The 20,492-nt window shown below is 38.6% G+C and overlaps 1 protein-coding gene and 1 long non-coding RNA gene across 12 annotated transcripts in view; one reads left to right on the forward strand and one right to left on the reverse strand.

The window, feature by feature from the left end:
• The window catches only part of PCSK5 (proprotein convertase subtilisin/kexin type 5), a 464,350-nt gene that overhangs the window by 287,426 nt on the left and 156,432 nt on the right, over nucleotides 1-20,492 (forward strand). For all 9 annotated transcript variants that reach the window (XM_059924937.1, XM_059924939.1, XM_059924938.1 and 6 more), the window contains exons 13-16: nucleotides 1,423-1,559; nucleotides 10,059-10,202; nucleotides 14,221-14,323; nucleotides 15,893-16,086. In XM_059924937.1, coding sequence (XP_059780920.1) covers nucleotides 1,423-1,559; nucleotides 10,059-10,202; nucleotides 14,221-14,323; nucleotides 15,893-16,086 — 578 coding nt within the window. The remainder of the gene's footprint in view (nucleotides 1-1,422; nucleotides 1,560-10,058; nucleotides 10,203-14,220; nucleotides 14,324-15,892; nucleotides 16,087-20,492) is intronic.
• The window catches only part of LOC132367129 (uncharacterized), a 94,348-nt gene that overhangs the window by 29,446 nt on the left and 44,410 nt on the right, over nucleotides 1-20,492 (reverse strand). Inside the window, exons 3-5 of one of the 3 annotated variants that reach the window (XR_009503697.1) lie at nucleotides 14,980-15,048; nucleotides 14,172-14,306; nucleotides 10,122-10,230 (exon numbers count right to left, since the gene is read on the reverse strand). This is a non-coding gene — a long non-coding RNA (uncharacterized LOC132367129). Of the gene's footprint in view, nucleotides 1-10,121; nucleotides 10,231-13,673; nucleotides 13,768-14,171; nucleotides 14,307-14,979; nucleotides 15,049-20,492 lie in introns of those variants that run through there. The other 2 variants (XR_009503698.1, XR_009503699.1) reach the window with 2 other exon arrangements.

Here is a 20,492-nt window from a genome sequence, read left to right on the forward strand (position 1 = left end):
GCTCCTAAGACAATGCTAGAGATGCTTTTCCCTCTCTGTTTGCCCCAACAAAAATAATAGATGTATATAATTTTTTTTAAAGTACTTAAAAATTTTTTTTTCTCTTGCCCCATCTTTCATTTTCTACTTTCTGGGTCCCATCTCTATAGAAATCTTTTGGATATTTCTTCAGATAGTCAAATCTACATCACATGCCTATGTAAATAATATGCCTGTTTCTTCATATGCTAGCCTTATACATATCTATTTTATACATATCTATTATACATATCTATTGACATCTCTTGATTCTTGATGAGGATTCTTTTTATTTTCCTTTATATTTTGTATCCCTCAGGATTACTTCACAGAAAACAGAAGTAATTCCAGTGATTTCAAGCAGGAAGAGATTTCATATAGGGAATTAGGAACTTAGAAAATTATTAGAAGGGCTGGAAGGGCAGAATTTAGGCTGCAGTTCCAGGCATGACTCCCTGAACTGGATAAGATTAATGGGCATGGTTTTTCATTGAGGAGTAATTTACATACAATTCACTTTTTAATGTGAATAATAAGTTTTGACAAATATATATAGTTGCATAACCATCCATTATTTTCAAGGTATAAAACAGTTCCTTCATTCCCAAAACTTCCACCATGCCCCTGCCTCCTACCTCCTAGCCCCTGGCAGCCACTAATCTGTTTCTGTTTAAGTAGTATTTTCTAGAATGTCATATAAATTGAATCAGATAGTGCATGATCTTTTGTGTCTGACTTTTTCCACTTAGCTTAATACCTTCGAAATTCATTCATGCTGTTGCAGTTATTAGCAGTTCAACAGTTTCTATTACTAGATAGTATTTCGTTCTGTGAATATACCATAATTTGTTTACCCATTCACCAGTTGATGGACATCTGAATTGCTAACAGTTTTTGATGATTATGAATAAAGCTGCCGTGAGCCTTCATGTGGAGTTCTTTGTGTGGACGTATGTCTTCACTTCTCTTGGGTAAATATCTGGCGGGGGAGGGGCGGGTATTGTTTAGTCATATGGTAAGAATTGTCAAACTATTGTTCAGAGCAGCTGCACCATTTTGCATTTCCATCAGCAGTGTAAGAGAGCTTCAGTTGCTCCACATCTTCAACTCTTGGTACTACCAGGCTTGTGAGTAGAGCCTTAGCCTAGGTTCCCTGATACCCACATCATTATCCCTCCCAGGTTTTTTACTGTACAGCCAGCCCCATGCCTGTTTCCCTCTGGTAGAACGATGATATACATATATTTGGATCTACTAATCGGTGATGCCCAGGATGAAGACAACCTCCAGTGTTGAGCGGAACATGCTGATAGATACAGAGAGATCATCAATCATGGTCTTGACTTGACACTCACTAGATTTTTAAATAACATACAAAAACAATGTTTTATGGTTCTCTCTCAGGCTTTTTGATCATTCCATGGAAGGATTTAAAAATTGGGAGTTCATGACCATTCATTGCTGGGGAGAACGAGCTGCTGGTGACTGGATCCTGGAAGTTTATGATACCCCCTCTCAGCTGAGGAACTTCAAGACTCCAGGTGAGAACCCCCTTTCTATAATTTGATTTATTGTACAGAAAAATGATGGAGTATATTCTGGCCAAGGAATGTGTTTCACATTCATATATCAATTTTATCCTTTATCATATGATCCTGTGCTTTGAGTTGTCTTCCTGTACTCCAATTCTCAAGATCACCATTAGAAAAAGTAGTCATTTAAGGATACGAATTCAAGAATAAGTATTTAGATATAAGTACAAGATGAAACACGACAGCTATTGATTGATATTTCAGAATATATGGTCCATATCTCTAACCAGCTTCCCTTACTTTGTCAATAAACAAGCCAGCCTTTTCCACCTACAATGGGTTAAACTGCATGGTCATAAGAGGAGACAAGTTCCCTTGACTATCTTTTTTCTGAGTTTACTTTAAATTTAATTTTCAGTGCAGACGAGACATTGAGCCTGGCCTATGCCAGCTAAACTGGTTACCACTAAAGAGAATGCATGCCTAGGAATTCTGCCCTTTGTGAGCCCAAGAGCTAAGTAAAGAGAAAACTTTCCTGATACGTAAAACATGGAAATGAATGATGTTAACAGAGTTCTTTTCAGGTGATCTGACTCTGTTGCCGCATATGGTCTATTTCCCTCTTCTTGCTAATGTATGAACCTTGTTTGTAACATAAAATAAGGACAAGTACAAATGCAGCATGAGATGGGAGATTGAACAGTATTTTTGCAGCAGCCTGTGTTGCCTATGATGGAGCCCTAAGTAGTACTTGGCTCAGTAACAAGTGATCTGTTTGATGACTACCCCAGCCTCCCACCCAGCTGTGGACCCATCTTCCATCGTCTAATAAATTTATGCTTCTCAATGTTCTGTCCAGTCCATCTGCAGAAGAACCAGGCTTGAGGGCAGCTTTAGGACTGACATCCAATTCTAAATCCTCTCCTCGTCACAGAATAATTTAACCCAACATTCTGTAATTAATTGTAAGGGTATGATTCATTCAGATACTGTGGGTTGCATCGGGCAAAAGAAGCAAACAGCAGAACGCAGGCGTGAACCGTACATTTGCCACTCTTTTGCCCAGCAGTCAGGGAAAGTTACTCATTCTGAGAGATCCATTTTCTGCACACAGTTTAGCCATCTCTTTTCCCTCATTCCGTGATGTGGTTCATCTGTGTTGCCACAGTGGTCCCATACTCAGGGAAATCAAAACCAGCATGGTGGCAAGGTCACAATGAATCAGGATAAAAGTTTTGTGAAAGAGTATCTGGGTCCAGCTCACTTCCAGCATGCACCATGGATATAATGGTTGCCAAGGTTTTATTCAGAAATCAGATATTTGTCAACAAGGCAGAGCTGATAGAAAACATTCAAATAAACTAGACCCTGGTTTCTAGACAACTTTCTTTTTTTTTAAATTTTATTTATTTATTTATTTATTTATTTATTTTTGGCTGTGTTGGGTCTTCGTTTCTGTGCGAGGGCTTTCTCTAGTTGCGGCAAGTGGGGGCCACTCTTCATCACGGTGCGCGGGCCTTTCACTATCGCGGCCTCTCTTGTTGCGGAGCACAGGCTCCAGACACGCAGGCTCAGTAATTGTGGCTCACGGGCCTAGTTGCTCCGCGGCATGTGGGATCTTCCTAGACCAGGGCTCGAACCCCTGTCCCCTGCATTGGCAGGCAGATTCTCAACCACTGCGCCACCAGGGAAGCCCTCTAGACAACTTTCACTTTTTCCTAATCTAGTTAGTTCCCAGGACCTTCCTCTCTCCTTCCCTCTTCTTTTCAGCCCAGGCTTACTGCTCATGCTGTGGAGATGTGCTGTGTCATGGCGCTCAGGGGCAATGGCAGGCATGGTGACTGGAGTGGGCTGCCCTGACCAAAGGGCAGCTCCCAGGAGATCCATCAGCACGTGTCACTACAGGGCTCTTACATCTCAAGAGATCCCAGAGAAATAAACACTGTCCAAACGTGGCAGTTGTGTACCAACAGGGGTGCAGCCTAGGGTACAGACATAAGGGGTGCATTATCTATTGAGAATTTAAGACAGTTATAAAAGTGACTCTTTATTATCACCATTCTAGAGAATGTCAGTGATAAAATGCTCCTCCCCACAAGCATAGACTGCCCCTAGGGGCATACTAATGGTAGACCTGGGGTTGGTGTGCAAGCATGAGAAGCTAACATAAATCTCTCTGCCCTCAAGGAGTTCGGAGTCTATCCAGAGTTTACCGTGATTATCTGTGTTAAAAGCTCTCTGCAGTATTCCAGATCATGTAGAGTTGTCTATTTCATATCATTGGCTTCTCCTTATACTGTTTAAATGTGTGTGTTTAACCCCAGTCACCTCCAGTCATCTTAGAGATGTTATTTTGTGTCAGAAGAGAGATACCCTAGTGCTATACAGCCTGGGGTCAGGAGGCTTTAATAGAAACACATGGTCTCCAGGTATCCTTTCTTCAACCAACCTTTCAGTTCGGAATTAAACACAACTTTGAAAAGGGACTTTTACTTTTCTCTGTGTGTTTGTGTGTTTCTATCATTGTTCCTATGGTGTACAGTCCTCTAATTAATGAGGGGTTTCTTTAGTAAGCTACTCGAAATTCAGTTGGAGACATAGAATCTTCTAGCCCAATTAAATGGTAGAATCATTCCCAAGTATGGAGGTTCCTGGCTCTAAACTGAGTTTGTATTTGTATATTATTTCTTCCCATTTGCTTATTATTAAAACACATACTAAGGATTTTTGGAGGGGTTTTTGTTGTTGTTTTTGTTTCATTGCATATTAAATCTATCTTGGGTTTTCTATCTTGGGCAGATTGCATTTAAGTGTTAGCAAGTAGAATGGATTTTTTCTCATTCTACATTTACACTGCTATTTTTCACAAGATGTTGCAGTATCTACTGCAAAGTCTGCTATAGAATTTAGCAAATGGAAAAGTGACAGGGGAGGGAAAAATTGACGGCCCAAATATGGCAGCATTTGATGTGAATTGTGGCAGAGATCCTAAGGAAATAAAATTACATAATAAGTGAAAAATAAAGAGATAAACTGCCCAGCGGGCTTATGATGTACTTCAGAAATGGCACCAAGGGAAATAATCAGTTATGAGTCAGCACTCTTTAAACATTTACAACGGTAAACTTTTAGATAAAATCATCTTAAGTTAAATGGACCAGGTTTTAGAGCAGCTGACATAGTGTCCTTGTATTAAGTGTTCCATTTGTGCACTTGAGAGGTGCCATAAGGAAAATAGGTTCTCTTTTGCATTGCTACCTAAAGGCAGTCAGATTGGTCATTAATTTCAGGTAGTCATTCATTTCTTGACACTACTTAATGTCTACCACTTGAAATTCTGAGACTGAACAACACCCTAATTATGAATAGCATAGTCATTAACAAGTGAGTCCAAAGAAAACCTGGCAGAGGGCAAACCAAATATAAACCAGTGTGCTGGCCCAATGCAGATGTCAGAAAACAATGAATGTGGCCCAGAATATGTTCATTTTTAAACTTCAAGTTCCTAAACTCCTAGAAATGACAAGGAAGGCAGAATTATATAATAGTTTAAGAATGCAAGATTTGGATACATAATTTTTTTTAATTGAAGGATAATTGAAATATCAGTTTCAGGTGTACAACTGTATGATTTGATATTTGTATGTATTGTGAAATGATCACCACAGTAAGTCTAGTTAACGTCCATCACCTCACAGTCACAAAATTTTTTTTCTTGTGATGAGAATTTTTAAGATACACTGTTTTAACAACTTTGAAATATACAGTACACTACTATTAACTATACTCACCATGCTATACATTACATCCCCAGGACTTATATGTTTTTTAACTGGAACTTTGTATCTTTTGACCCCCTTCACCTATTTCACCCGCCCCTACCTACCCCCTGCCTTTGGCAACCACCAATCTGTTCTGTGTATCTATGATTTCTGTCTTTTACTTTTTGTATTTTATTTTTTTAAGACTTCACATGTAAGTGAGATCATACAGTATTTGTCTTTTTCTGTCTGACTTACTTCACTTAGGAAGGTCCATCCATGTTTTCACACAAGGCAAGATTCCCCCTTTTTATGGCCCAGTAATATTGTGTGTGTGTGTGTGTGTGTGTGTGTGTGTGTGTACACATATATATACACATATATTTTCTTTACCCATTCATCCATCAGTCGACATTTGGGTTGCTTCCTTGTTTTGGCTATTGTAAATAATGCTGCAGTGAACATGTGGGTACATGTAACTTTAAGAGTTAGTGTTTTTCTTTTGTTTTTTAGATAGATACCCAGAAGTGGAATTGCTGGATCATATGGTAGTTCTATTTTTAATTTTTTGAGGAAACTCCATAATGTTTTCCAGAGAGGCTGTACCAATTTACATTCCCACCAACAGTGCACAAGGGTTCCCTTTTCTCCACATCCTCACCAATATTTGTCTTTTTGATAATAGTCATTCTAACAGGTGTAAGGTAATAGCTCATTGTGGTTTTGATTTGCATTTCCCTGATGATTAGTGATGTTGAGTGCCTTTTCATGTTGGCCATCTGTATGTATTCTTTTGAAAAATGTTTATTTAGATCCTCTGCCCATGTTTTAATCAGATTATTTTTCTGCTATTGAGTTGTATGAGATCTTTACATATTTTGGATATTAACCCCTTACCAGATATATGATTTGCAAATAGTTTCCATAGGTTACCTTTTCATTTAGTTGATGGTTTCCTTTGCTGTGCAGAAGCTCTATAGTTTGATGTAGTCCCACTTATTTATTTTTGCATTTGTTCCCTTTGCTTTTGTTGTCAAATACAAAAAATCATTCCCAAGATCAGTGTCAAGGAGTTTACCACCTAGGTTTTCTTCTAGAAGTTTTATGGTTTCAGGTCTTACATCCAAATCTTTAAGCCATTACGAGTTAGTTTTTGTGCATGGTGTTAGATAGTGGTCCAGTTTTTCTAACACCATTTATTGAAGACTGCCTTTTCCCCATTGTATATTCTTGGCTCGTTTGTCATAAATCAATTGACCCTATATGTGTGGGTTTATTTCTGGGTTTGCTATTCTGTTTCATTCATTTATGTGTCTGTTTTTATGTCAATACCATACTGTTTTGATTATTATAGCTTTGTAGTATAGTTTGAAATCACGGAGCGTGATACCTCCAGCTTTGTTCTTCTTCCTCAAGATTGCTTTGGCTATTTGGGATGTTTTGTGGGTCCATAAAAATTTTAGATTTGTTTGTTCTATTTCTGTGAAAAATGCCTTTGGGATTTTCCTAGGGATTACATTGAATCTGTAGATTGCTTTGGGTAGTATGGACATCTTTACAATATTCTTCTAATTTATGAGCATGGAATATCTTTCCATTTATTTGTGTCTTCAATTTATTTCATCAATTTCTTATAGTTTTCAGTGTGCAGATCTCTCACTTTCTTGGTTAAATTTATTCCTAGATATTTTATTCTTTTGATGCATTTGTAAATAGGATTGCTTTCTTAATTTCTCTGATAGTTCATCATTAGTGTAAAGAAGTGCAACAGATTTTTGTATACTGATTTTGTATCTTGAAACTTTTCTGAATTTGTTGCTTAGTTCTAAGTTTTTTGGTGGAGTCTATATATAATATCATGTCATCTCACAAATAGTAACAGTTATACCTCTTCCTTTCTAACTTGGATGCCTTTTATTTCTTTTTCCTGCCTACATCCTTGTTCCTGATTTATTATGATGTATGTTCCCTCTATAACCACTTTGTTGAGAGTCTTTTTCATAAATGGACGTTGGATTTTGTCAATGCTTTTTTGCATGTATTGAGATAATTATATGTTTTATCCTTCATTTTGTTACTATGTCAAATCACATTGATTTACAGATGTTGAAACATCCTTTCATCCCTGGAATAAATCCCATTTGATCATGATGTATGATCCTTTTAATGTATTGTTGTATTCAGTTTGCTAATATTTTGTCGAGGATTTTTGCATCTATGTTTATCAGGGATTTTCTTTTCTTGTGTCATCCTTGTCTGGTTTTGATATCAGGGTAATACTGGCCTCATAAAATGAGTTTGAAAGTATTCCTTCCTATTCTATTTTTTGGAAGAGCTTGAGAAGGATTGGTATTAATTCTTCTTTAACTGTTTGGTAGAATTCACCAGTAAAGGTGTCTAATCCTGGACATTACTTTGTTGGGAAGTTTTTGATTATTGATCCTTACAGTAATTGGTCTGTTCAAATCTTCAGTTTCTTCATGATTCAGTCTTGGTAGAGTGTATGTTTCTAGGAATTTATCCATTTCTTACAGGTCCTCCAATTTGTTGGGTATAATTGCTGATAGTAGTCTTTATGATCCTTTGTAATTCTCTGGTATCAGTTAAAATGTCTCCTCTTTCATTTCTGATTTTTGAGTCTTCTCTCTCTTCTTCTTGGTGAGGCTACCTAAAGGTTTGTCAATTTTGTTCAGAGTCCTAGGGGACCCGTGAGCCTAAGCCACACTGGCCACCAGAGCTAGCAACCTAGAGGTGTCCCCTAGGTGCCAGCTGAGAGTACAAGCTCCTTTCTTGTTGGTACCAGCAAGCTGGAGCAGGCCAAGGGAGAACACACAGATGGCTCCAGTGAGCCTCCATCTTTGGACAGTATTCAGTAGGCCCTTTTCTATATGTTAAATTAGATGCCTGGCCCTCAGCCAGTGCTTTAAGATAAGCAAATAAGCCTTTTTCATGGAAAGTCTGGGTGCTTTTCAGTCGCCTGCCTCTGCACAGCACCCTGGAGTGAGAGTCCATGCAGGTGAGCTCTTTAAGAACTGCTCAGTTCACTACGGTCTTGTGGGTCTTGTGGACCCAAGCCCCTTTGGGTTTCAAAGCTACATGGTTTGGGGGCTCATCTCTCAGGTGCAGGTCTTAAAAGTTGTGGTACCCAGTGTGGGGCTCAAACCTTTCACTCCTAGGGGAGAAGCTGGAGGTTTTTGAGTCCCCTCTAGATTGTGGGTTGTAGCACTGGGGGATGGGGTTTATGGTAAGATGCATCTAAGCCTCTCCTACCCATTTTGATCTGGGGTTTTCTTGTTTGCCTGATGCATAGGAGCCACGCAGTTAGTCTGGGGGTTTTTTTCCAGAGGAAATTGTTCCATATGTGGCTATAGATTCAGCGAGTTTATGAGAAGCAGTGAATTCAGGATCTTCCTATATTACCATCTTAAATCAGAACCCCCAAATAGATTTTGATATCAGTCTGTCCTTTTACTGCCCTTGGGAAAGTTACCAACCTCTGTGCCTCAGTTTCCTCATCTATATATTGGGAATACAAGTACCTATTTCCCAGTTGTTGAGACCACTGAATGGAATAAAACTTACTTAGCGTATAGTAAGCACTTATAGAAAATAAGCATCAATTTGATGGTGATTATAGATGCTAATAGATGAATTAGCAGACACCTGAAATTCATCACTCTCTGGGCTGTGACAGAGCCCAACCCTAACCTTGCCTGGATTCTCTGTATTAGGCCAAGGTGAGGAGGAGATCTAAGGTGGGGGGAGGGGTATCCTACCTTCCTGCCAGCATATTTCCACGTTTTTAGTGGTTTTGTCTTAATAATTTTTATTTAAGATTCATATAAAAAAAAGAACCAAATTAAGCTTAATGGCCAGGAGACAGTTGTTTTCTGTTTGTTTACTTTTTGCATTAAAGACTTTAGTTTTATAAAGCTAAGAAATAAATGTATAAATAAGGACTAAACTAAAGCAAATATTCCTTGAAAGCCTACCATCCAAAGGAGGTAAAACACTTCCCTCTCATCTCCAAGCACCCTTGACCAGAAAATGCTCTATGACAGCACTGCCTAGTAGAACATTCTGCCAGTGGTAGAAATGTTTCCTGTATCTGTGCTGTTCATTGTAGTGGCCACTAGCCACATATGGCTACTGAGCACTTGAAATGTGGTCTAACTGAGGAACTGAAGTTTTAAGTTTTAGTTAATTTAAACGGAAATATCCAAATGGATCTAGTGGCTATCATTGGACAGCACATGTCTACAGGATAATGTAGTGATGTATTCTTAACATTTCAGGTGGAACAAAGTAGTTGTTTTCATCTTTTTTTGATAAACAAGTCAGATAATGCCAACAGTTTTTTTAAATTTATGTAAGACTTTTATACCTAGAAAAAGAAGGCCTTCTGTAAAATTCTGGGATTCTCTTAAATATCCATAATTTGAAACTCAGCCCTTGATCCAGAAATCTGAGATGTGTTTATTTCTCACACACACAAAAAATGCTGATTCAATTAAGGTGTATCCTACGTTTGGTGCTCAGTAAATATGTGGTATGTGAATTATTAAATAGTTAACTCTGCAAGCGTTGGAAAATGCGTTTCTAGCCCTGTCTCTGATGCAACGATTCATATGAATCTGTTTCCCACAATTCTTCTACTCTTGCTTTTTCCTCAGTGAGAAGGAATTAAAGAAATTATAAAGCTAAAGAGGGAATGTTTGGTCATGATATGCTTTCATTATTTCCCAAGGTAAATTGAAAGAGTGGTCTTTGGTCCTCTATGGCACCTCCGTGCAGCCATACTCACCCACCAATGAGTTTCCTAAAGTGGAACGTGTCCGGTATAGCCGCGTTGAAGACCCCACTGATGACTATGGGACAGAGGACTATGCAGGTGAGCTGGCTTCCAATGGGGAGGCAGGCTAAGGAAAGAAAGCTCATGCATCACTCCCCCAAAGAGATAAACTTCTACTCACATTCTGATATATTTTATTTCGTCTTCCTTTCTATCCCTTAAATACTGGTATGTGTACATTCAAGTATTCAAATATTCATGTTTTTTTCTTCAAAGCTAAAATCACACTGTATATAGAACATTCATATTCTTTTTTTTCCATTAAAGGTATCATTAAGAGCATATTTCCCTGTTGTCAAGTATCCTTAGAACACATATTTAAAAGACAGCATAATAGTCCATCCTGTGATTGTACTGTAATATATTTAATCCATAACCTGGGATGTGTAGTTTGCTTAGAGTTTTATACTATTTTAAATAAGGTTTCAATGAATACCATTATCAGTTTTTGACTATATCTTTGACTATGTCTTTAAAATAGAGTTCTAAGAATTACTGCATCAAAGGGAATCATCAGTTTTAGGGCTTGGATATGGTTTGTCATGTTGCTTTCCAGACAAGATATACCAGTCTGCACTGTGACCACTGTGAGTGTTTACTACACTCATTCCTGTGCATTAAGTGGAAAGAAAAAAGTAAAAAAAGAAAGAAAAGAACATGTTTAAATTTTTATAGCTTTGATTGCTAGTATATCTAAACATTTTTTCCTTTGTGTTCTCTGAATGAACTATGTCTTTTACTCACTTTTCTATTCAACGTGGCAGCAATTTTCTTATTTATAAAAACTCTTTGTATGTTATTGACTCTCACATTGTCTCATATTTGCTGAAAACATTTTCTCTGTTATCACTTGTTTCCAAAATATACTTTTTGTTTTGTGTTGTTTTGAGAGAAAAAGAAAATTGGAGAGCAGAGTTTATAGTTTCAGATAACATTTGTAATTTCTTTTTTACAGAATGTTTATTCTTTAAAATCAGCTAAATATTCACATGGATTATTTTTTTGTAATCTTTGATTTTTAATATATATTGTGAAGTGAAGTTCTGTCTTTATTTTCCAAACAAACAGACTAACATCAATAACTGAGTTGCCATCCTTTCTTTTATTAGTTTAGGATGTTTCCTTTATAACAGTATGGTAAGTTCTTATACCAGGTCTCTTCTGGTACCACCTTTTCCGATTTACCAATCTAATAATTCTTGATCCAGTAGCACCCACACTGTATCTTAATATCTGTTGAACGTCTACTTCTTGTTCTCATAGCAATTCTTAAATCCCCCTTTTAAAAATCTCATTGAAATTTAGTTTGAATTTACATGCAATCTCATGGGAAGAACTGTTTTTACGATATACAGTCTTTCCATCCAAAACATAGACCATGTCCCATTTTACTGAAATCTTTTAATTTTATGTAGTGTTATTCCTAAGTATTTTGGGTCTTGTTGCTACTGTAGTGGAAAATATTCCATATTTTCTAACTATTATATGCTGGTATCAGGGATATCTGTTGGCTATTGTGTGTTTATCTTACATCTGGCCATTTTGCTTAACTTTATTAATTTGTATGTTTTAGAGTTGATTTTCTGGGGCAGTTAGGTACTGTAGCCATATCATCTGCAAATTATTTTTTCTCTTTCCCAGTGTATTTCTGATTCTTGTCTTGTTGCATTGGCTACCACTTCCAGCAGCATTCAGTCCTTCTGGGATATGATATATAACAGTTAATGAACAAAGCTTCTCCTAATGGAAAACTGTTTGTAAATAGCAGTTTAACATACCTTTAGACAGGAACTATTTTTTTTTTCTTGCAGCTCAGCTCTCTAAGATTCTTTTCCATTAATCACTTTAACAGAGTATTTTAAATAAATATGCATTTGGTTCCTTTTATTCTAAATAGGTGGTATCCCTGTGTCAATAATAAGCTTAGAGAATTCAGACCAACTGAGCTAACCAGAACTAGACTGTATTCAATTTTTGTCTTATTTTGCTTTGAGCTTATAACATTACTACTGATGTTATAACCAGCAAACCATTTTGTCTTCTCTGATGGGAGAAAGCATATCTAAAAACATAAATGGAGTATAATTAATAGTAGTATATTACTATGTGCCTTACGGTATGTTTCCAATTCAAATTTTGGTAATGTTAAAATTCTGAACAGTTATACATCTTTGTGGGTTTTCTCACTACATCTCCAAAATGTCCACATTGGCGCTTGTGAGAGAACAAAGACAATTATTTCATTATTACGCAGCAACCTAAACTGCTAAATTGCATCTGGGACAGTTTAAGATTATGAAAGAAACAGCACAGCATATGAACTTGCCATACACAGCTCTTTGGCACATATCAAGAATAAGTGGTTTGGGTTTTTTTTTTTAATTGTAGAAATCATCTGGTGAAAATTTAGGGCCACCCATGATTCCTTTTCTTCGGAGCTGTGATTTTCACCTTCATTAAGAAGTCAGCCTCTCTAGAGGCACAGATGGCATTATCATAACCAGATCCCTGTACTGTTTCATCGAATTCCAGGGACTGTGGGACCCACAGCCGGGTGCACTTCAACCCTTACACAGCAGAGACACTCTCTCCTCATGTACCATAGCAGTCAGCTAAAATGTTCCAAGTTGCACTAGCTGTGGAATTTAAAGACCAATTTTAAGGCTTTTGGGAAAATAGAGATAAACAAACAGTGCTGTCAAATGACTCATGATTAATCAGAAATATACTTCAAGTCTGCAGCATTTTGAAATAACTCATTTCCATTCAGATCCAAAGGTCACCGCTAAGCAGGAGACCTGGACTAAGAATAAGAAGCAGGACCTCTGTTGATCCCAACTCTTTTAGCCATATGATACTGGACAAGCCACTGTAACTCTTGGAAAATCGTTTTTATCTGTCAAATGACGGTCTTTGACTACTAGATTTTTCTCTAAGTCATTCCTCCCCACTTCTACCATTTTATGTTTCAATTCAGTAACTGTAGAACATAGTCCTACAATGACTAAAGGAGACCAAGTTTCAACAAAAGTAAGTCCTTTTGATTAAAATAAGTATGGCTCAAGACATTTCTGGTACCCTTGACTTACTTTTTGTGCATTTCATGCACCATGTTTATTGCTAGTTAAAATCATATGAGTTTTCAATGGAAAGAGCTTGAAGATTATGAGACCAAATCTCTCAAAATATGGAAAACAAGAAAAAAGGGAGTTAGTTAGTCAAGCAAGCAAAATATCTATAACTAGCCCATGTCATTAGAAAACTTTCCATCAATCACAAAATAGCTCCATCTTTCTGGCATTTTTTTCTGCCTGTGCATTCTTTCTAGCTCTTTACCAAAGAATACACAGCAAGAGAGATTAGGAACCTTCATCCCAGGTCTGGAATTCTTTAAGCTTGCTTGCATCTTTAAAATGTGTGTGTAATTTTCTTTCGTTGAGTTGCCCATTGGCCTATGGGTAGGATGCAATTTTAAATCTATTATCTGTGCCTGAAGTACCTGCTTTGTAATCCAAAATGAGATGCTGATAAAATTGTGCCAGATGCCATAATGATGTTTCTTGCTGGCTCCAGTATCTCAGAGGTACTCAGTGGCTTTAATGACCTTGCATGAGAGAGACAATCTGGTCAGGGCATTGAATAATAACCCTTTTTTCCTTTCTGTCAACAGCTTAAATTCTCATTTTTCTATCCGACATTTTTATCATTATGCATATTTAATTGCAATCAGTTTTTTTCTAGTTGCTGCAATGGCACTGTTCTTTTGAATTCTAAATTGTCTTCTCCCACAAGGCAACCATATGTGTGCTTTGAAGACCAGGCCCTGACTAGGATTTACATGCTTGATACTTAGGTAATTGAGGTTTTCCCAAAAAAAGAGTTCACTCTGGGCTTACAGCCACATTGAACATTACTCCAGCTCTACCTCACTGCATTAGAAACTCTTAAAGAAAACTCTCACTGCCTAAGGGAGAAAAACGCCTATTTATAATTGAAGGTAAAGCTTACCTGCTTTAAAATCATTTTCTCCAAGTGTTGTTCTGATTTCTTTTGGAAGGTCCCTGTGACCCTGAGTGCAGTGAGGTAGGCTGTGATGGGCCAGGACCGGACCACTGCAATGACTGTTTGCACTACTACTACAAGCTGAAAAACAACACCAGGTAAGAGAGAAGCCACATCAGACCCCCTGAAGCACGCCTCCTGGTGTTCCTGGGAGCTCCCACAGGGTCACCACAGGCAGCGTGTTCCATGTTCTCCCACCAGGACCGAAGCCCAGAAGAGATGCTGCTGCCCCCCCCACCACCCCGTCCCCCCACCTCGTTGCATCATTCAGAACGGTGAAACTGATACTGAATTACAAAACATCAAATGGACCTGTAGGCTAGGAAACTGCAAATGTCTTTTCTCACATTTCAAATGATGATGGGGAGGGACTAGCTATGCACATGCCTGGTCTTCCCCTCTAGACCTTGCTATCCCGTTGATGTTTGATGCCACAGCTGCATGTGCCCTTCATGAAAATGCCAGTACACAAGCCAAATGGATGCTTTCCCGAATTCCCCAAAGTGTAAGCCCTCCATGTGGCAAAGCTGCTGGCCCCTGCACGTTCTCACTACTCCACTCTGGGCACTGAGGCGGGCGGGCCTGCTTGGACCCTGTGCTTCTGAGCCCCTGGCTTCTGACTCAAGCAGATATGTACCCACAGGGAGGGCCATGGAACTGCCCATAAGAGGCCGTGCTCTTCCAGGCGTGTCTCTCACATCCCTACCACCTCCCCCTCCTCTTTCAGGAGGAAACTCATAGGGAGCCGACTTACGGTGCATCCACACTCCAGACACCCAGGCGTGGTCCTGTTCCTGTCACATCCATGCTGGAATTTCAATTCCTTAAAGGGAATATAAAATTAAAGTTTAAAAATGTCTAAAAAAAATTTTTTTAATTAAAAAAAATAAATTCCTTAAAGGGAAAGCCCCTTGGCTACCTCAGCCCCTCTCATTAGCTCCTAGACTTAGCAAATGCCTGATGTTTAATTGATACTCAGTAAGTACTTGTTAAATGAATACATAAAGCCCAGACCTTCAGTTATGGGCAAGCAAGGTAGTCATTTTTTTGTTTATCATAAACAACATACATTTAAATACTTTTTTTTTTTTTTTTGGCCACAATGCACAGCTTGCAGGATCTCAGTTCCCCAACCAGGGACTGAACCCAGGCCACAGCAGTGAAAGCCCGGAATCCTAACCACTAGGGAACTCCCTAAATATATTTATATTAAATTAGACAGTAGCATACAACCACCATCACCCTCACCACCCATACACACAGGATTCATATGACAAACACAACAATAGAAGTAACCCCTTATTAGGGACTTTTTGCATAAAATCATGGTTTGCACATGTTTTCCCTTCAACCCAACAGCACAACCTTCTTGGTGAGACTCAGTTTCTAACCATCATCCCCTTTAAGATCTAGACCCGAACTGGAAGATGGTTTGGACCAAGACATGCCTTACTTGGTGGACTTGGTATTATGTAACTGCAGTGCTACGTCAGCACCCTACATAGGAGAAGGCTTTAACCAACAGAATTTGGCCCTTTGGATGTGGTGTTACCATCATGGTTAAAAAGGATTTTGATAGTGAGGACAGCTATGTGCTCAGCACCTCACTCACTCAGGACTGAATCTCTGGTGACACTGCCCTTCTTTCTTATTATTCCACAATGCAGAATCTGTGTCTCCAGCTGCCCCTCTGGCCACTACCACGCCGACAAGAAGCGATGCAGAAAGTGTGCCCCCAACTGCGAGTCCTGCTTTGGGAGCCATGGGGACCAGTGCCTGTCCTGTAAATATGGATACTTCCTGAATGAGGAAACGAACAGTTGTGTCACTCACTGCCCTGATGGATCGTATCAGGACACCAGTGAGTTGATTCCAAAATTTGGTTTTTAGAGAGGAAATGTAAGGTTTTCACTTGATTGATCTTAGGAGGGATAGTCCTCCTTCATGAAATCTGGGCCTTGCTTAACATCAAACAGGATCTAGCCAGTTTTTAAGAGAACACTTTACAATTGTTTTGTGAAAATGAATTTGTAGAAAAATTTGCAAAAAAATAATTTACGTAAAAATGCCTATAACTGACTGAATCTGGGGATGAGCCCGAGGACCCCTTGAAGCAGTGACTTGCTAAGAGGACCCACAAGACTCAGTATATCATTGTACTCATGAACTCACAATTATGACTTATTACAGTAAAAGGATACAGAGTAAAATCAGCAAAGGGAAAAGGCACATGGGACAAAGTCTGGAGGAAACCAGGTGCAAGTTTTCAAGAGTTTTCATCCAATGGAGTGACACAGGATACATTTCATTCCCCCAGCAACAATTTGTGACAACATGTATGAAATGTCATCTACCAGGGAACCTCCCTAGAGTCTCAGGACCCAGGGTTGTTATTAGGGTCTGGTTATGAAGGCACCCTGTGCCTGGCACATACCAAAATTCCAGACTCCTAGAAGGAAAGCTGGTATTCAGTGCAAACCATATTGTTTGTACAAACTGTTTAGGCTCCATGAGCCACTCTTATCAGGGTGGTGGGAAACTTCATAAAATCCAACTTCCCAGATGTCAGCCATGGGCCAACCTTATAAGGATAGCAGCCAGGCCTGCTCTTTTCTGCGCACTAAGCGAAGGAAGCAGGCCCCTATATGATATCAACAAGGTTAAAAACGTGACTTTCATGTAAATAGAGAATGGAAATATGTCAACAAATTACTTAACCCATTAATGAGGAAAACTACAAGGTGATAAGTGGGTTCAAAGAGTATCAGGTATCTTATTCCACCAGGAAAGGCAAAATGAAGTCCATTTGCTGAGTTAGAGACAAAAGTGAATAATATCCTGCATGGCAACACAATTAGAATTTTGGGGGGTTATTTTTTCAAATGGACAGAAATCATTTGGAACTTTATCAAACAAAAATCTGTAAATTAACATGTGGCTTCACAGGATGTGGGCCCTAATCAAATGTCATTAGTGAACAGACAAAGGTACATTGCCTAGAGAATTCCATAATCCTTGGGCACACCTCTTTTTGACAGTGTTCTGGTATGGCCCTGACAAGGGCTGCAGGTATCTTTTGCTTTATTTCTGAGCTCTGGATAATTTGTCTGAACAAGAGATTTAAAAAAAAAAAAAAAAAAAAAAAACAGGAAAGAATTTTGAAGTGGATAATTTTGCTACTTAACAAGTCAAATTCACTCTTGATTCAAAGGCAGGCTTTTCTCTATGAGGGAGAGGGGGATCTTGGCTTACCCTTTAGAGCAATGGGGATGGGTTCCCCAGTAGTTTTTATTTTCCCCAAAATTCAGAACATAAGCTGCAATGTGACGAAGAAAGGGAAAAATGAGAATGGGGAGGGGACATAAGGGATCAGAAATAAGTAGTATTCCTTGAAGAAAAAATTCAAAATTCAATCAGGAAGGCTGAGCCTTGGAAAAGATGCCAGGAGAGGCCAGAAGCCACCACCGCCACTGCCCTGCCTGACCCCAGGAGTGGTCATGAGCTGCCTAAGCCACCATGGTGCACTCCGGGGGTGCACCTGAGCTGCCACCGCCACCAAGAACCCCGGGAATGGCACCAGCCATCACTTCTGCACACCCCATATTAAGGGGCTAATGATCAGCACATGCTGAGGAAAGAGGCAACAGGCATCTCTACTAAAAACAGCCCTCACACCAAATATATTAAACACAAGCTACACAGGGATGCCCCCACATATAAATAGCCCTCCAAGACCACAGTAGATAATTGTTTCTCCTAAACTCACAGAGTAAGAGAAATATAAGTAAAATAAAGTAGGGGAGGAACCACTCCCAGTTAAAAGACCAAGAGAATTCCCCTGAAAGAACAAACAATGAAACAGACCTCTTCAGTCTAATAGACACCAATTTCAAAAAGGAGATAATGAAAATACTGAAGGAATTAAGAAAGGCTATCAACAGAAATGCAGAGTACTGTAAAAAGGAATTAGAAACTATAAATAGGAACCAAGAAAAATTAGAAAACTCATTTGCAGAGACAAAACTGAGCCAAAGGCATGAATAGCAGAATGAATAATGCAGAAGAATGAGTAAGTGACCTGGAAGATAGAATAATGGAAATCACCCAATCAGGACAGCAGACAGAAAGCCAAATGAAGAAAAAAAAATGAAAGCAATGTAAGAGACCTATGGGATAATATACAGCATGCCAATCTATGCATAATAGGGATTCCAGAAGGGGAAGAAAGAGAAAAGGGGATCAAAAATGTAATTGAAGAAATTATGGCTGAAAACTTCCCAAACCTAAAAAAGGAAACAGATATCCAGGTACAGGAAGCACAGAGGGTCTGAAACAAGATAAGCCCAAACAGACCTACACCAAGACATATTATAATAAAAATGGCAAAAGTTAAAGAGAGGATTGTAAAGGCAGCAAGAGAAAAACCAAGAGTTAATTACAAGGGAACCCCCATAAGGCTATCAGCTGATTTCTCTAAAGAAACATGCAGGCCAGAAGGGAGTGGCAAGATATATTCAAAGTCCTGAAAGGGAAAAATCTGCAACCTAGGATACTCTACCCAGCAAGATTATCATTTAGAAAAGAAGGAGAGAGAAAGAATTTCTCAGACAAGCAAAAACTAAAGAATACAGCAGTACTAAACTGATCCCAAAAGAAATATTGAAAGGTCTTCTCTAAATAGAAAAGAACTAAAGCTCTATAGGAAAGAGAAAATCACAACTGGAAAGTAAATCACTTAAATAAGCCAGACACAGATTTTTTTAAAGATCAAATAATTTCTGTGAAAGTGATGATAACCACAATGAACAGCAAAAGGATGAAGATGTAAAAGAAGACATCAAAATCATAAATGTGGGGAAGGAGAGTAAAAAATGTAGATTTTTTTCCTCCTATAATGTGTTTGAGCCTATATGACTCCCAGTCTAAGGCAAGTAGATATAGGAAGGGGTTAACATACTTGAAAAACAGGCTAAGCACAAATCAAAAACATACAATAGATTCACAAAAGCCAAAAAGAAGAGAACATAAGTATAATACAAAAGAAAATTATCAAACCACAAAAGGAAAAACAAAAAGAAAGGGACAAAAAAGAAATATAAAGTCAATGGGAAAACAAGGTTTAAAATGGCAGTGAATACATATCTATCAATAATTACCTTAAATGTCAATGGACTAAATGCTCCAATCAAAAGACAGAGTGGCAGACTGGATAAAAAATAAAAGAGCCTACAATATGCCACCTACAAGAGATCCACTTTAGGGCAAAGGACACACATAAATTGAAAGTGAGGAGATAGAAAAAGATACTTAATGCAAATGGAAATGACAAGAAAACAGGGGTCACAATACTCATATCAGACAAAATAGACTTTAAAACAAAGGCCATAAAGAAAGATAAAGAAGGACTCTATATAATGATAAAAGGACCAATACAAGTAGAGGATGGAACACTTGTCAACATATATGCATCTAATATAGGAGTACACAAAGACATAAAACAAATACTAACACACATAAAAGGAGAAACTGACAGAAATACAATAATAGTAGGAGACTTTAACATCCCACTTCACATCAATGGACAGATCTTCTAGACAGAGAATCAATAAGGCAACCGAGATCCTAAATGATACAATAGAACAGTTAGACTTAATTGATATTTTCAGGACATTACATTTAAAAAAACCAGAATACACATTATTTTCAGGTACACATAGAACATTCTCTAGGACTGACTACATACTAGGGCACAAAACAAGCCTCAACAAATTTAACAGTATAGAAATTATCTCAAGCATCGTTTCTGACCACAGTGGCATGAAATTAACCACAGGAAAAGAAATTAGAGAAAAATGATGAAATGGAGACTAAACAACATGCTACTAAAAAACTAATGGGTCGGGACTTCCCTGGTGGCGCAGTGGTTAAGAATCCGCCTGCCAATGCAGGGGACATGGGTTCGAGCCCTGGTCCGGGAAGATCCGACATGCCGCAGAGCAACTGAGCCCGTGCGCCACAACTACTGAGCCTGCGCTCTACAACCCGCGAGCCACAACTACTGAACGAGTGTGCTACACCTACTAAAGCCTGCACGCCTAGAGCCTGGGCTCCACAACAAGAGAAACCACCGCAATGAAGAGTAGTCCCCACTCGCGGCAACTAGAGAAAGCCCACATGCAGTAATGAAGACCCAATGCAGCCAAAAATAAATAATTAAAAAAAAAAAAAACTAATGGGTCAACAATGAAATCAAAGAGGAAATTTTAA

This window comes from Balaenoptera ricei, chromosome 6, assembly GCF_028023285.1.
Source record: "Balaenoptera ricei isolate mBalRic1 chromosome 6, mBalRic1.hap2, whole genome shotgun sequence".
Taxonomy (NCBI): domain Eukaryota; kingdom Metazoa; phylum Chordata; class Mammalia; order Artiodactyla; family Balaenopteridae; genus Balaenoptera; species Balaenoptera ricei.